This window comes from Capricornis sumatraensis, chromosome 19 (assembly GCF_032405125.1).
Source record: "Capricornis sumatraensis isolate serow.1 chromosome 19, serow.2, whole genome shotgun sequence".
Lineage (NCBI taxonomy): Eukaryota > Metazoa > Chordata > Mammalia > Artiodactyla > Bovidae > Capricornis > Capricornis sumatraensis.
The window spans coordinates 61,948,432-61,965,750 of record NC_091087.1 but is presented as its reverse complement, the minus strand read 5'-3'; the positions used below and the strand labels follow the sequence as shown (position 1 = coordinate 61,965,750).

At 36.7% G+C, this 17,319-nt stretch overlaps 1 protein-coding gene across 2 annotated transcripts in view; it reads right to left on the bottom strand.

The window, feature by feature from the left end:
• Nucleotides 1–17,319, bottom strand: part of FANCM (FA complementation group M) — a 60,247-nt gene that overhangs the window by 15,633 nt on the left and 27,295 nt on the right. For both annotated transcript variants that reach the window (XM_068991296.1, XM_068991297.1), the window contains 4 exons: nucleotides 15,749–15,962; nucleotides 9,740–9,897; nucleotides 8,537–8,692; nucleotides 1,880–3,791 (listed from right to left, as the gene is read on the bottom strand). In XM_068991296.1, the coding sequence (XP_068847397.1) occupies nucleotides 1,880–3,791; nucleotides 8,537–8,692; nucleotides 9,740–9,897; nucleotides 15,749–15,962 (2,440 nt within the window). The remainder of the gene's footprint in view (nucleotides 1–1,879; nucleotides 3,792–8,536; nucleotides 8,693–9,739; nucleotides 9,898–15,748; nucleotides 15,963–17,319) is intronic.

Genomic DNA, 17,319 nt, shown 5'->3' with positions numbered 1-17,319 from the left:
TAGATTTTAGAATTACTATGGACCCGAGATTCCTGTGTGCTTCCCATCATCTGCCCTCGCTTTCAAATAAACCATTTTGGAAGCAGATTTTACACGCCCAGTCAGGTCTTCAGATGACTGCAACCCTAAGTGAAATCTTGACTATAATCCCATGAGAAATTCTATGCCAGAACGACCCAGTTAAGCAACTCTGAAATTCCTAAACTACAGAAACTGTGAGATAAATGCTATCTTAAGCCACTAAATGAGGGGGAGTAATTTTTTACACAGCAGTAAAAAAAACCTAATACAAACCCACACGGTATATTTGTCCTTATGGTCTGTGCTAATAAAATACCTACCTAGACAGATTATTGTATATATATAACATGGTAAATGATCCTAAATTTTCTATTTCAATTAAGTGGAATAACAAATACTAAAAAAAAATTACTAATAATAGTTCCTTGACGGCTATGTATTGAGAATTATATTGCCCATGGTTAGTCATTAGGTCGGAGAAGGCAATGGCACCCCACTCCAGTACTCTTGCCTGGAAAATCCATGGATGGAGAGCCTGGTAGGCTGCAGTCCATGGGGTGGCTAAGAGTCGGACACGACTGAGTGACTTCACTTTCACTTTTCACTTTCATGCACTGGAGAAGGAAATGGCAACCCACTCCAGTGTTCTTGCCTGGAGAATCCCAGGGACGGGGGAGCCTAGTGGGCTGCCGTCTATGGGGTCCAACAGAGTCGGACACGACTGAAGCGACTTAGCAGCAGCAGCAGCAGCAGCAGCAGTCATTAAGTACAATGCTAGAAAAAAATCGTTTTAATGCAAATCTGACACAAAGAAAAATTATCTCACTCATTAACAAAGATTTAATATAAAGGTGTTAAATATTAAAGGACTTAAGCAACATACTTAGTAAAAAAGCGTGTCAGAGTATATCCAAAACTATGTAGACAAGTTAGTTTTAAAAAATTAATTTTATGTCCAGAACTTATAAGTTTTTATCTTAAAACATTCATGAATCATAAGATTTACAGAGGAAATTCTCATTTTATGCTATAACTACTCTTTTTCCTTAGCCATAAAGAGTAAAATTCAGAAATGGCCTTTTACAATAATCTGTACATAAACTAGAGTTGAGTTCTATAACAGGATCTAAAGGATATTTAAATCATTATATTTTTGATATATAAATCACAGGTATTTAAATCATCCATTTTCTGGATTTTCTATAGAATTAGATTATACAAATCCAAAGATTCCTATAGATCTTCTATGACCTTATCTCAATTTTTTAAATACAGTCTTATTTCTTAATTTTGTCATATAAATCCCCTACTTTATACTACCCCCCAAAACTTTACACTTTCCTTCTTTCCCTTTGCTTTCATCATTTTATAACATGCAAATTCTCTTTTGATTATCTTCAACATATCCAAATCATTAATATTCTCAAGGAGCCAAAATAAAAACCTACATTAGAAGTCAACATTTTCAATCTAAACCAGTTCAAAATGCTTTCATCTTCTGAACCTAAATGTCCACCATCTTATTATTCATCTGGTAGTTATTTCCATATTTTACTGATATCTTTTCAAATTTATATGTCACACAATTGTTTGTGTTTTACAATTGAGGGCTGGAGCCGAATCTTACACTTCTGTTTTACAGTGTCCAGCACAGTACCTTCCCACGGCATGCATGCCATAAATACATGGAGAAAAAAATAAATCCTGTATCAGTAAACATCAACATAAGGACTATGTAGTGCATCAATTATCTAATTCAATATACATACACTGAGAAATTACATTTTATAAAAACTATAGGATCTGATCCAAAAGAAATATTCTAGACAATCTGTGCTTTATAAATTTGGAATCTTACCTTCAGCAGAATGGCAGGATCGATGCAGATTGATTTGTTTCTTGCTTTTATACTTTTCTGTAGAAAGTCCTGAATCACCAAAAGTTGAATTCAATGTTTCTTTGAAACTGTGTAGATTTACTTTTCCCATGTTAGAACCTGACTTTTTAGCCATTTCTATTCTCTTCTTAGAAAATGAGTTCAATATATTTGATTCAGAAAGTGGTGTGCTCATAACTTTCTCTCCTACTGGCAATGAAAACTGAGAAAAACTAGGAGACATAAATTCTTTACTTTTTGTTGCATTCATTGAAAACCATGAACAAGCTGGACTCTGCTTATCTTCATTTGATGGGTGAGTAGTTGTTACATTTGTAGAATTATCAACATGGGCTCCTGACATGACTGCTTGATTTGAAACCCAATTTGTACCATTTATCTGCTTAATGTCTAAACGCCTTCCAGGTAGATCATCTAAAATTTTATTATTTGTATCTGATGCATGGTCCACTACTTCATCCTCAGAACCTGTACTACAAAACCCTAAATCGAACGTAACAGAAAATAAATCCTTAGAGCAGTCAAAACGGTTTTCATCATTATTCAATTTTCCCTCATGTATACCTCTCAAACCTTCATGAGATTTCCAACTATTAGTATCACAGACAATTTGATCTTGGGGTTCAGAATCATTCTCTAACAAAAGTTCATCAGAAATGAAGAACTGAGAGACTGGTGCCATTTCACTTACAGCAGTTCTGTCTGATATATGTAAAGATTCACATTTACTGTTCAAGGGAGGAGGGCTCACATTAAACTCCGTATTAACATCTTCAAATAATAATAAACTTTCATCCTGAGCAGTATGCAATATTGGGAGGTCACTGTTATCAACATCATGATTCTTTTCTTCAGCAAAATCCTTTGAAGGGCTGATGTTTATTTGAATTTGATTGTTGGGTACTAAATGTTCATTTTTACTATCTTTATGTACTTTATCAGAGTCACAGAAGCTTGACTCATCAGAAGTCTTATCATTAGTTGTACCATAAAGGCAAGATTTTTCAGAAGGATGAGTAATAAACATAAGTGAATTCAATTCTAAATTCTGTTGAGAATTTACAGCTGAACGTGACATTAAATTGGTGGATTTATCATTCTGTAAGCACTCTGAGTAGGGTAGAAAAACTGAGTTTTCAAGTGCAGAACCCTCAGAAATTTCATATTCCAAATCTGATAGTCCACTGAGAGGCGGAGGAGAATGTGATAAAAATCTCTCTACATTATCTAGCACCTCTTTTGTTAATGAATGACAATTTAAAAATTGGTCATCTGTTTTCGCTGTATCAAGCTCATCCTCAAATGAAAGAAATAAGCTAGATGAAAAAGATTTCTCATCACTGAAACTGTTATAACCAGAATCAAAAAAATTTCCAGTAAATAAATTAGTAGATTTATTTGTAAACTGACCATCTGTTAGTAATCCACATGACGGATTACCTCCATTTTCATTGACAGTGCATGTGGCAGTGATGTCACCTGTATCTGATGCCCTTTTACCATTTCGTAGGTCTACCTGAAGAATATGTTCGGTGGTAGAACTGTCATCGGTATCTAAAGGCTCCATGTCAGCATCCTTATTTTCCTTTTTAGGCTGATCTGTTTTCAGGTTTTCAGAAGCCTTTTTTTTTAAAGAAGGAATTTTAGTAGATTTGATAGGAATTTGTTTAAAAATTTCAGCACATTTTTCATCAGATTCTGTTATTGAGACTGATTTCCCGTAATTTATATTCTTTGCAAACGAAGACTTCCTGTTATTTGTAAAGGTGCCATTGGCAAAAGGATTATATTCATTTCTCGGAGCACTAGACCCTGAGCTAACATCTTCCATTCGTAAGTAAGATTTAATTTCTGACTCATAGCTGCATTCTCCCTATAAAGAAGGAAAATGAAAAAATCACAAGAAAGCTATATAAAACAAACAAAAATTCTAAGAGATGAGCTCTTTTCTGTTAAAATATTTTCCAAATAATGCATTATTCAAATGATTTTACCTTAAAAATTATTCTAAGTCAAACAAAATTAAAAATGACATTTCTGTGAAATTATCACAAATTATCTTTTATCAGTTAATAGTTTTGTATTCCCAGTACCTAGTACATAAGAGAGCCATGATAAATATTTGTAGAAAGTATACATTTAATTAATATTTAAAATATTACTATAGTTTTTCTTAACATTTAACTGAACAATGATTCTAACTTCTTAAAAAAGATATTTAAGAATTAACATATATAAATGAGAAACACATACTTATGTGAAATTTACTCTCTTGATGAAGATAAACTAAGAACAGCTTTTAGAACATTTGAAATAATGGTACCTATATGTCTTCTAGGCTGTAAGCTAGAATATGCTATTTTAAAAAAATTTCTCAAGAACTCTTCTCATGAATTTCCACGTCTTATATCTAAATCTAAAACTACAGTTGCCACCATCCCTGACTCATCCTTCCCTCTTGCCACTAAATGCCACTTTAATCAGGATTCCTCTACTATTCAGGAACTTAAGCAGTTAACTCTCCGCTTTCTGTATAATAAATACAATAAATATTAAGGTGAGAATGTCTGTTACCCTACTAGGATATATGCTTCCTACTGAATATTTAATCTGTCTTCTTAACCAGTGTAGCCATGGGGCCTAGAACAGACCATGCCATATAGAAGGCACTAAATAAATGCGCTACTTTGATGCACAGCCTTTGCTGGCACATCCCAGTACTGAGTACACGAGAGGCCCATGACAACTATTTGTAGAAAGTACGAATTTAATTAATAGATAAAACAGGATTATAAACACCTTTTTTCACTTGTAGGGATCCACAAATAATTACTTTATTTATATGTATTCATGAACAACAGCTAATAATAAACTTGGCAGCTACAATCTATCAAGTAATTACTATGTGCCAGGTATTATTCTAATTGCTTTACATGTACTAAGCCACTTAATCCTCAAAACAACCTTGTGACAAAAGAACCATTATTCCCAATTTATAGAGGATACTGAGGCACAAAGAGGTTAGTTAGTTAGTTCAGTCGCTCAGTCGTGTCCAACTCTTTGCGACCCCATGAATCGCAGCACGCCAGGCCTCCCTGTCCAACACCAACTCCTGGAGTTCACTCAGACTCACGTCCATCGAGTCAGTGATGCCATCCAACCATCTCATCCTCTGTCGTCCCCTTCTCCTCCTGCCCCCAATCCCTCCCAGCATCAAAGTCTTTTCCAATGAGTCAACTCTTTGCGTGAGGTGGCCAAAGTACTGGAGTTTCAGCTTTAGCATCATTCCTTCCAAAGGTTAGGTAGATGCAAAAAGTAAGATTCTAACTCAGGCATTTTGGATTTCACACTCACAACAGGTTCACCATTCTGACTCTCTCAAAATCAGGAAGTTACTCAAGGAATCACTAATTCTCTAAACTACCAACAGGATAAAGGAAACATACTAAATAACCTATATGACAGGGAAATTTCAACAGATCAAACAAGAATACTAAAGTTGCTTTACAAACATTTATATAAATTATTAAATAGGAATTCCCTGGAGACCTAGTGGTTAGGACTTGGTGCTTTCACTGCCAGGGCGTGGGTTCAATCCCTGGTTTGGGAACGAAGATTCTACAAGTTACGTGGCACAATCAAAAAACATTTTTTTTAGCCATTCAGTTCAGTTCAGTTGCTCAGTTGTGTCTGACTCTTTGCAAACCCATGGACTGCAGCACGCTAGGCCTCCCTGTCCATCAACAACTCTGGAGTTTACTCAAACTCATGTCCATTGAGTCAGTGATGCCATCCAACCATCTCATCCTCTGTCGTCCCCTTCTCCTCCTGCCTGCAATCTTTCTCAGCATCAGGCCCTTTTCAAATGAGTCAGTTCTTCCCATCAGGTGGTCAAAGGATTGGAGTTTCAGCTTCAATATCAGTCCCTAAAATGAACACTCAGGACTGATCACCTTGAGGATGGACTGGCTGGATCTCCTTACAGTCCAAGGGACTCTCAAGAGTATTCTCCAACACCACAGTTAAAAGCATCAATTCTTTGGTGCTCAGCTTTCTTTATAGTCCAACTCTCACATCCATATATGACTACAGGAAAACCGTAGACAGAATTTTGTCAGCAAAGTAATCTCTCTGCTTTTTAATATGCTGTCTAGGTTGGTCATAACTTTTCTTCCAAGGAACAAGCATCTTTTAATTTCATGGCTGCAATCACCATCCGCAGTGATTTTGGAGCCCAAAAAATAAAGTCTGTCACTGCATCCACTGTTTCCCCATCTATTTGCCATGAAGTGATGGGACGAGATGCCATCATCTTCGTTTTCTGAATGTTGAGTTTTCAGCCAACTTTTTCACTCTCCTCTTTCGCTTTCATCAACAGGCTCATTAGTTGCTTTTGCCTTAAGGGTGGTGTCATCTGCATATCTGAGGTTATTGATATTTCTCCCAGCAATCTTGATGCCAGCTTGTGCTTCATCCAGCCCAGTGTTTCTCATGATGTACTCTGCACACAAGTTAAATAAGCACGGTGACAATATACAGCCTTGACATACTCCTTTCCCTAAATGGAACCAGTCTGTTGTTCCATGTCCAGATCTAACTGTTGCTTCCTGACCTGCATACAGATTTCTCAAGAGGCAGGTCAGGTGGTCTGGTATTCCCATCTCTTGAAGAATTGTCCAAAGTTTGTTGTGGTCTACACAGTCAAAGGCTTTGGCACAGTCAATAGAAGCAGAAGTAGGTATTTTTCTGGAACTCTCTTGCTTTTTCGATGATCCGACAGGTGTTGGCAATTTGATCTCTGGTTCCTCTGCCTTTTCTAAATCCAGCTTGAACATCTGGAAGTTCATGGTTTATGTACTGTTGAAGCCTGGCTTGGAGAATTTTGAGCATTATTTTGCTAGCACGTGAGATGAATGTAATTGTGCAGTAGTTTGAACATTCTTTCCATGAAATTAAAAGACGCTTCCTCTTGGAAGAAGTTATGACCAACCGAGATAGCATATTGAAAAGCAGAGACATTACTATGCCGACTAAGGTCCGTCTAGTCAAGGCTATGGTTTTTCCTGTGGTCATGTATGGATGTGACAGTTGGACTGTGAAGAAGGCAGAGCGCCGAAGAATTGATGCTTTTGAACTGTGGTGTTGGAGAAGACTCTTGAGAGTCCCTTGGACTGCAAGGAGATCCAGCCAGTCCATTCTGAAGGAGATCAGCCTTGGGATTTCTTTGGAAGGAATGATGCTAAAGCTCAAGCTCCAGTACTTTGGCCACCTCATGCGAAGAGTAGACTCATTGGAAAAGACTCTGATGCTGGGAGGGATTGGGGGCAGGAGGAGAAGGGGACGATAGAGGATGAGATGGCTGGATCGCATCACTGACTCGATGGACGTGAGTCTGAGTGAACTGCAGGAGTTGGTGATGGACAGGGAGGCCTGGCGTGCTGCGATTCATGGGGTCGCAAAGAGTTGGACACGATTGAGCGACTGAACTGAATTGAACTTGAACATTCTTTGGTATTGCCTTTCTTTGGGATTGGAATGAAAACTGACTTTTTCCAGTCCTGAGGCCACTGCTGACTTTTCCAAATTTGCTGGCATATTGAGGGCAGCTCTTTCACAGCATCATCTTTTAGGATTTGAAATAGCTCAACTGGAATGCCATCACCTCCAGTAGTTTTGTTTGTAGTGATGCCTCCTAAGGCCCACTTGACTTAGCATTCTAGGATGTCTGGCTCTAAGTGAACGGTCATACCATGATTATCTGGGTCATGAAGATGTTTTTTGTATAGTTCTTCTGTGTATTCTTGCCACCTCTTTTTTATCTCTTCTGCTTATGTGAGGTCCATACCATTTCTGTCCTTTATTGTGCCCATCTTTGTATGAAATGTTCCCTTGCTATCTCTAATTTTCTTGAAGAGATCTCCAGTCTTTCCCATTCTATTGTTTTCCTCTATTTCTTTGCATTGATCACTAAGGAAGGCTTTCTTATCTCTCCATGTTGTTCTTTGAAACTCTGCATTCAAATGGGTGTATCTTTTCTTTTCTCCTTTGCCTTTTGCTTCTCTTCTTCTCATAGCTGTTTGTAAGGCCTCCTCAGACAGTCATTTTGCCTTTTTTGCATTTCTTTCTCTTGGGGATGGTCTTGATCCCCTTTAGCCAATGAAAGAGAAAGTGAAGTCGCTCAGTCATGTCCAACTCTTTGTGACCCCATGGACTGTAGTCTACCAGGCTCTTCCACCTGTGGGATTTTCCAGGCAAGGCCATTTCCTTCTCCAGGAGATCTTCCCGACCCAGGGACTGAACCCAGGTCTCCCGCATTGTAGGCAGATGCTTTACCATCTGAGCCACCAGGGAAGATCCCTTTAGCTATTAAATACATTAAAATTTCACTCTTGTCTATCAGTATTCACAGATGGCATTCTTCTAATTAGGCCTACTTCTACTAAGATAGAAAACTAGTCCACTGAGATCACAAGAAGCTACACAGAAAAACAAAATAGTTTAGCTATGATTATTTACAATAAATACTTGTTTCTTATAATACTGACTTCAAATTAAGAAGACTAAAGTATTCTAGTTTCACTGTCATGCCAGCGAAAGAAAGTTACAGTAGGCTCTTACCTCTTCATGTCTCATTCTTTCTATCATTTGCATAATATTTATGAAATGGTGACATCGATCTGAATGGTCAACTTGATATGTAGGCAAAGGATGATCCTGCCATAATCTCCATTCAGAGAGAGACAGTTGATGAATTCCAATGGTTGGTTCTTCTGTCTTGATTAATAATAATTTAACAGAACAAAAAACAAACATACTCAGATTTCACACACTGATTTAAAAAATACTTAATATACAGATAATTGGCATACTGTAAATAATTTTAATTTACTTAGGTATTTTCCACTAAGATTTCAGGTGAAAAATAAAATAACTTTATGAAATACAAAGATGTCCTTTTAAATGCATCTTAAAAATAACTGTTACATGTATTGCTTGTAAAATTAGAAAGAAAACTATGTCATTAAAAATAAAATACATAAATAAATAAATGTTAGATGAGTTACTACTTGGACATATTCCTGTTTATATAATTCCATGTTAAGAGTTTTTGCTAAATTATGTACTATAATCTAATAAAGAGGTATTCATAATCTGTCAGCGATACTGATCCCAATTCTTCAGGCCTTCTGCCATTCCTTACTTTCCCTATTAGTGAAAAAAAATTTGGATTCTCAGAGCCAAGTATTTCAAACCCTATAAATCTTCTCAAAGGTATCTTTCTTGAAGTTGTTTTTCTATTTCTGTGGGTAAATATGTAAGCTCTGATCAATTTGTTTGACTTTCCTTATGCTCATCAATAATTTGTTCATAATAAAACAAGTCTAATATTCAATTTAAAGTTTTACTCTAATTTCAAAACAAAAAGTAAAAACTGGTTTGTACAAAGACATTCATAATAGCATAATTTTATACTAGTAATATACTGAAAGTAGTTCTAAAACACAACAGAGAAATAGTTGAAGTACGGTATGTTACAGAGTGACAAAACAATGATAAAAATTACACCTACACAGAAATATTCATATGAAGAAAGTAATAAAGTCAGAATTTATGTAAATATATTATAGTCATATAAAAATGTATATACAATAAGAAATACAAGAAAATTAGTTTTACCAAGACAGACTATTCTTTAATATTCTTTCTAAAATTGTTTACATTCTTAATTTTTGACCTTCTGATCATGAATACTCATTCTCTTTACTTCCAAAGCTATTGCATAGTCACTATAAAGAACATCTGAAAACACATTTAACTTACTGGTCTGTTCTCTTCATCGTGTAAAGATAGAAACTGAACTTGAGGCAATGTTATTTCCTGAATTTCATCAGTGTCTCTTAATCTATATCGTCTATTCCATAATTTAAATTCTTCTTCTGATAAGAACCAATCATCCTTTGAATTACTCTGCTTTATTCCTAGAAGTTTAAAAAATAATTGAAAACAGGTTTAAAAAAATCTGCTAGACAAACACAAAATAAAAGACATCAACTCAAACTCTCTACATGTTTCTGCTAAACCACTAATTCTATTCCTTAAAATTCGGTTTCTTCATATAAACACTCTGGTTATTACTTCCTGTTTCTACATATCTCCTAAACTTCTCTCACCTTTTTGAAAGTACTAGGGCACCCTTCCAACTACAGCTAACCTTCATTAACAAAACATCACCAGGTAGCGCTCAGTCTTGTATTCTTTTGGACTCTATCTATTTTGTTGCCTAAGACCTGGAAGGAAACAGATAACGTACAAAAGAAAACTAGCATCATGATTCTATCTTAACACTATCAGAAAGTTATCTGAAGCTGGTATGGATGTGGGAGAGATGCAAAGACTAAAAAGAGTTTTAGCTAGAGTCTTAAATGCAGGGTGGGGTGGGACGACAGTTTAAAAAGGACAAGGAAGACCTACTGTTTTAAAAAATGACATGATAATATACTTTTAAAAAATGCATAGTAAATTAGTCCTTTATTATTTCCATAATCTTTATAAAGGAAAATAATCACCAACATGGAAAGGATTAAAAAATATTAAGCCGTAACTCTGGTCCCAATAAAGATGAGGGCAGAAAAAGAAATCAGAAAGATACCGAATTGGAAATCAGGAAACTTCTATCTTAGCTATTCCCAAATATTACATGAAAGCTTTTGCAAAATAAGGGGTTTAAATTAGGTGATCTCTCAGGTCTTCTTCAGATCTAGCAATCTGAGGCACTGAGACTTTTGAAATAGAAACCTATTTCCTTCTCCTAGTCACGTTAAATATATTCAGACCTCCAGCCTAAATGAATCAAGTATATAAAAGGTGACATTTATACATACTACCTTATTAGCAAGATGAATCACTCACACTTGAAAAATCAAAGAAAATGGAAAAAAAAAAAAGAAAATGGAAGAAGAAAAGCATAGAAAAATGTACATGAGCTAGTAATATAAGAAAGCCTTCTTCAGAGATCAATGCAAAGATGTAGAGGAAAACAATAAAATGGGAAAGTCTAGAGATCTCTTCAAGAAAATCAGAGATACCAAGGGAACATTTCATGCAAAGATGGGCACAATAAAGGACAGGAATGGTATGGACCTAACATAAGCAGAAGAGATTAAGAAGAGGTGGCAAGAATACACAGAAGAACTATACAAAAAAGATCTTAATGACCCAGATAATCATGATGGTGTGATCAATCACCTAGAGCCAGACATCCTGGAATGTGAAGTCAAGTGGGCCTTAGAAAGCAACACTACGAATAAAGCTACTGGAGGTGATGGCATTCCAGTTGAGCTGTTTCAGATCCTAAAAGACGATGCTGTGAAAGTGCTGTCCTCAATATGCCAGCAAGTTTGGAAAAGTCAGCAGTGGCCACAGGACTGGAAAAGGTCAGTTTTCATTCCAATCCCAAAGAAAGGCAATGCCAAAGAATGTTCAAACTACTGCACAATTGTACTCATCTCACATGCTAGCAAAGTAATGCTCAAAATTCTCCAAGCCAGGCTTCAACACTACATAAACCATAAACTTCCAGATGTTCAAGCTGGATTTAGAAAAGGCAGAGGAACCAGAGATCAAATTGCCAACACCCGTCGGATCATCGAAAAAGCAAGAGAGTTCCAGAAAAATACCTACTTCTGCTTCTATTGACTGTGCCAAAGCCTTTGACTGTGTAGACCACAACAAACTTTGGACAATTCTTCAAGAGATGGGAATACCAGACCACCTGACCTGCCTCTTGAGAAATCTGTATGCAGGTCAGGAAGTAACAGTTAGATCTGGACATGGAACAGCAGACTGGTTCCATTTAGGGAAAGGAGTATGTCAAGGCTGTATATTGTCACCCTGCTTATTTAACTTGTGTGCAGAGTACATCATGAGAAACGCTGGGCTGGATGAAGCACAAGCTGGTGTCAAGATTGCTTGGAGAAATATCAATAACCTCAGACATGCAGATGACACCACCCTTAAGGCAGAGAGCAAAGACGAACTAATGAGCCTCTTGATGAAAGCGAAAGAGGAGAGTGAAAATGTTGGCTTAAAGCTCAACATTCAGAAAATGAAGATGGCATCTCGTCCCATCACTTCATGGCAAATAGATGGGGAAACAATGGAAGCAGTGACAGTTTATTTTTTGGGCTCCAAAAGCACTGCAGATGGTGACTGCTGCCATGAAATTAAAAGACACTTGCTCCTTGGAAGAAAAGTTATGACCAACCTAGATAGCATATTAAAAAGCAGAGACATTTTTTGCCAACAAAGGTCCATCTAGTCAAGGTATGGTTTTTCCAGTAGTCATGTATGGATGTGAGAATTGGACTATAAAGAAAGCTGAGCACTGAAGAATTGATGCTTTTGAACTATGGTGTTGGAGAAGACTCTTGAGAGTCCCTTGGACTGTAAGATCTGACCAGTCCATCCTAAAGGAAATCAGTCCTGAATATTCACTGGAAGGACTGATGTTGAAGATGAAACTCCAATCCTTTGGCCACCTGGTGTGAAGAACTGACTCACTGGAATAGACCCTGATGCTGGGCAAGACCGAAGGCAGGAGAAGGGGATGACAGAGGATGAGATGGCTGGATGGCATCACCGACTCAATGGACATGAGTTTGAGCAAACTCTGGGAGTTGTTGATGGAGTGGGAGGCCTGGCATGCTGCAGTCCATGGGGTCACAAAGAGTTGGACAGAACTGAGCGACTAAACTAGTAATATTTTTAGAAACAATTACTAAACATATGGTTAATTAACATCTATAAAAACTAAATGATCACTAAGTGGTGCTGGAGAAGACTCTTGAGAGTCCCTTGGACTGCAAGGAGATCCAACCAGTCCATTCTGAAGGAGATCTGCCTTGGGATTTCTTTGGAAGGAATGATGCTAAAGCTGAAACTGCAGTACTTTGGCCACCTCATGCAAAGAGTTGACTCATTGAAAGACTTTGAGGCTGGGAGGGATTGGGGGCAGGAGGAGAAGGGGATGACAGAGGATGAGATGGCTGGATGGCATCACTGACTCGATGGATGTGAGTTTGAGCGTGCTGCAAATCATGGGGTCGCCAAGAGTGAGACACGACTGAGTGACTGAACTGAACTGAAGAAAAATGTACACCAACCTAACCAAGTTTTGATCATACTATTAGTTTAATTATTCAAGAGAATTTAAATATATACTATCTTTTCATTTTAACCATAATTTGGCAAAATCTTGTAAAATGATAGGCATATTTCTATTAAGTGAATTTCATTAGGTTTAACAGGCTATATCCACAAAACATTGATTAATGGCTCTGAGTTAAAGGAAAGAACATTAGCAAATTTAACTAAGTCCAAAGAAGGTGCCCAGGAAGGGGAAGAATTCTGAAACTTCATAGTAATGAAAACCAGTGGAAAAGTCAGTTGAACAAACTTTAGAGGTACTGTCTTCAAATATATAAAGAAACTGCCACCTAGGTATCTCAAAGATCAAATCCATTTTTGTGTCTAGAAGCTGTGGGCAAATAAAATCACCTGCCATTTCAGTAAATAAAGGATGTTGTTGGGGTGACTGGCCATCAGCCACTGCAGCTGCCCCTAAGGGGGTTTCAGAAGAGAGAAAAACAGAATACTGGCCCTAGGGAGTTAAGATTTATATCAAAGGAATAATTTCAGTGAGCTGAAACTCTTGCATCTTCCCATACATAAAAAAACACTAAAATCATTAACTTGAGAGGTCTAGTTTTCTGGGATTAGCAGTAATCTTTTGATGTTTAGTGACTGGGTTTTTTCTCAGCAAAAACTCCTACGTATCCTGGCTCCCCACTTGCCTCTTTGGAACAGTCCCTCAGAGCTATCTGAGAGGCTTCCTTCCTGTGCTATAGTCCTCAGTAGTACCCTGAATAAAACATAATTCTCAACTTTTATGTTGTGCATTTTTTTTCAGTTGACAAAGCCAAAATTAAATCAGTGAGAAAAAGATACAAAGACAGATTTTTTTTCTTAACAACAGAACTCCTTTTATATGTATTATCAACAATGGAATGAACTCTCATAAAAGAATACAATTTCCATTAACAGAGATGTTCAAGCTGAGGCTTGATATACATTTGACATGGAGAGGGAAATAGCAACCCACTCCAGTATTTTTGTCTGGGAAATCCCATGGACAGAGGAGCTTGGTGAGCTACAGTCCACGGGGTCTCAAAGAGTTGGACACGACCTAGAGATTGAATACTCACAGACACACACTTAACAGGAGTGCTATAGAAAACATCCCTATCTTGGTAGGTACCTGGACCTGATGATTCCTGAGGTTTATTCCAAAGTTTAGAATGTATTTTATGATTCTTTAATATTTCAAGATATTGTCTTGATATCATCAAAATCTCTGCAGTTCTTAAGCTAGCCCTCTCCTTACTCCCTGGCACCAAAGTATTAATATTTGTTCCTCACTGGCTCAGTATCACCAGCTTAGTCTAATTTCACCACTATCTGGTGTAACAGTAAATTAAAAAAAAAAAAAATTATCCTTTGCAGAAATTCCCCCTGCTTCTGTGAAAGCAATTCCACAGATACTTATTAATATTCCTAAATCCTTTATTTAACTCTCTGATATGCATGCAAATCTTTGTAAAGGCAAAGCAAGTCTCTAGCCAGTTTTTCAACCAGAAATGATTTTCTTAGGGACCTAGGAGACATCTCTTTGAAATGTAAACATCAAGGAAGATAGTGTCCCTATCTCCCAGACAGCTGGGGAGTTTAGCCTTGGCACCTTTCTCTGAGCTCTCCCTATCTGCCTGTCATAGAGACAGAAGTTTTATTATTTCTTTGGATAAGTGTTAGGTGCTCAGTTGTGTTTGTGATCCATAGACTATGATTTGTGACCTATGGTTTGTGACCCCATAGACTGCACCTTGCCAGACTCTTCTGTCCATGGAATTCTCCAGGCAAAAATACTGGAGTGGGTAGCCATTCCCTTCTCCAGGGGATCTTCCCAACCCAGGGATTGAACCTGGGTCTCCTACATTGCAGGCATATTCCTTACTGTTTGAGCTACCAGGGAGGATGAGGATAAAGGCAACTAGCTAACACAAATGGCTACCTCAATTACTGGGTGAATTTGGAATTAACTATGAAAGAACATGGGCTTCCCAGGTGGCTCTGTGCTAAGAATGTGCCTGTCAATGCAGGAGACGCAGGTTCGAGTCCTGGGTCAGGAAGACCCGCCCTGGAGAAAGAAAAGGCAATCTACTCCAGTATTCTTGCCCTGGAAATCCCAGAGGAGCCTGGAGAGGCTACAGTCCATGGGGTCACCAAAGAGTCAGACATGACTTAACAACTAAAACAACAACAACAATGAAAGAACGTACAGCAAATGGTGCTTCCTCTTATAAGAAGACAAGTTACTGTTATAATCTTAAGAACATGATGTAAAGGATTACTACTGTTTAAATGAATAGGCTAGAATTTCGTTCTTTCTCTTAACTTGGTGGATTGCTTACAATGCCTATTGTAATATGGCTTAATGCTTATTCAATAATAAAACTGTTTTCTTCTTTTCTACATTTTGTAAAGTGGATTCTCTGGGCTTATATTTTTAGTTTTCCCAACACTGAGCTTCTTTCATTCTGTATTGCCAGTACCTTGTTCCCTTTGCCACATTAATCATCTCTCTTCTATCCTTCTCAAAGTGAACACCTATAACATACTAGAATGTATGTTGATTTTCTCATAGATCAATATATGACCTGCTAACAAATAACAGAAAAACAAATGTGTGTCTCAAATGCAAAAAACTGTATTTACCACTCCTATAGGAAAAGATAGATGACTTTCGCTGCAAGTTCCGAGAAGGCTTCTCTGGTTCATAGACACCATGTGTAATGAACATCTTATGTAATTGTGGGTTGACTCCATCAGGAACCATTCGTGGACTTCCTTGGTAAAAATGAAGGACCTGCCTATTACCTGAAATAGCTTTATAAATACTTCTTTTGTTGCACTGACTTTGATTATAAGTCTGCAAAAAAAAAAAAAAAGCAAAATCATTTTATTTCTATATAATCACCTAGCCATAACAAGTAGTTATTATATCACCCTGAGTTTATTCTAAACAGCAAATTAAACTCTGATCCACTTAAATACTTGAGGAACAGAATATATGTTGTCTTAAATTTGAAGCCTATTTAAGTCTTAATGAAAATCATTTCAAGATTTATTCTTACTTTAGTAACTATATTGTACCAACAAAGTCTGTCTTTTATTCAGGATCTTGCTGTTTTTGAATAAGGTTAATATTTATATCTAAGTATAAACTGCTTTAAAAAAATACTATTTTTAAATTTCAGCTTGTTACTTCATCTCTCTACGTGTCAATTTTCTTTACTGTATACAAGAAAATCTCTAGTACTACCCTGACAGTGTTGTTGACATTATTTAAGTAAAACAATGCATTTGAAACATTTGCAAGTGTCCAGCACAAAGTACGTACTCATGAAATGTGGTCCATTATGACTTTTTAACAGATAAGAAAACTAACACTTAAATAGAGGTTAAGTGAGTTGCCTAAGGTAATACAATTAGTTAGGACCCAATTCCACTCAGTGATAATACATAGACTTTTAAAAGCTGCCAGACATTTCATTTATTAGAATTATTTCATAGATAAATTGGATGTTACATAAGAATATGCTATAATAACATTAAAAGTACTGATGGAAAAAGAAATTCATTTTTCAGGATGATTTTCATAGGGTTTCTGAAACACTTCAAATCAATTGTTTAAAACTATCATCATTAATGAAAATTCCTTAATGTAAAACTATTTAAAAAATATTTACTTGGCCACAGAAATAGTCCCACTCAGTTATAAAAGTTATTAACACTTTAGTGTACATATAAAGAATAATATTATGTACATCACATTTATGAAGGCCTGTCACCCAAGATTTATGAATATCACCCAACGCCTTATCACTTAGAATAGACATTAGCAAACTTCCACAAAGGGTCAGAAAGTAAATATTTTAGGCTTTGCTGGCTACCTTGGCACATATTTTTGGTTGGTGGGTGGGTTAGTTGACTGATTTAGGTAACTCTTTAAAATGTAAAAAATATTCTCAGCTCACTGTAGTTATTAATAAGACAACGCCTAAACACAAAAGAAACAAGCCTTAAAAGCACAGGGAAATAGTCAGACAAGGTAATACTTGATTTTTGTATCTATGTGTTGCTAAATTAATACTAAAGTACAAAGATATGGTCCTTTATATTGGATAAAATTTATGAAGCTGAGTCTAGTTAAAAATTTTCCTAATTACAAGAAAACAATAGGTAGTACCTAATACAAAGGGAACGGAGAAGGCAATGGCACCCCA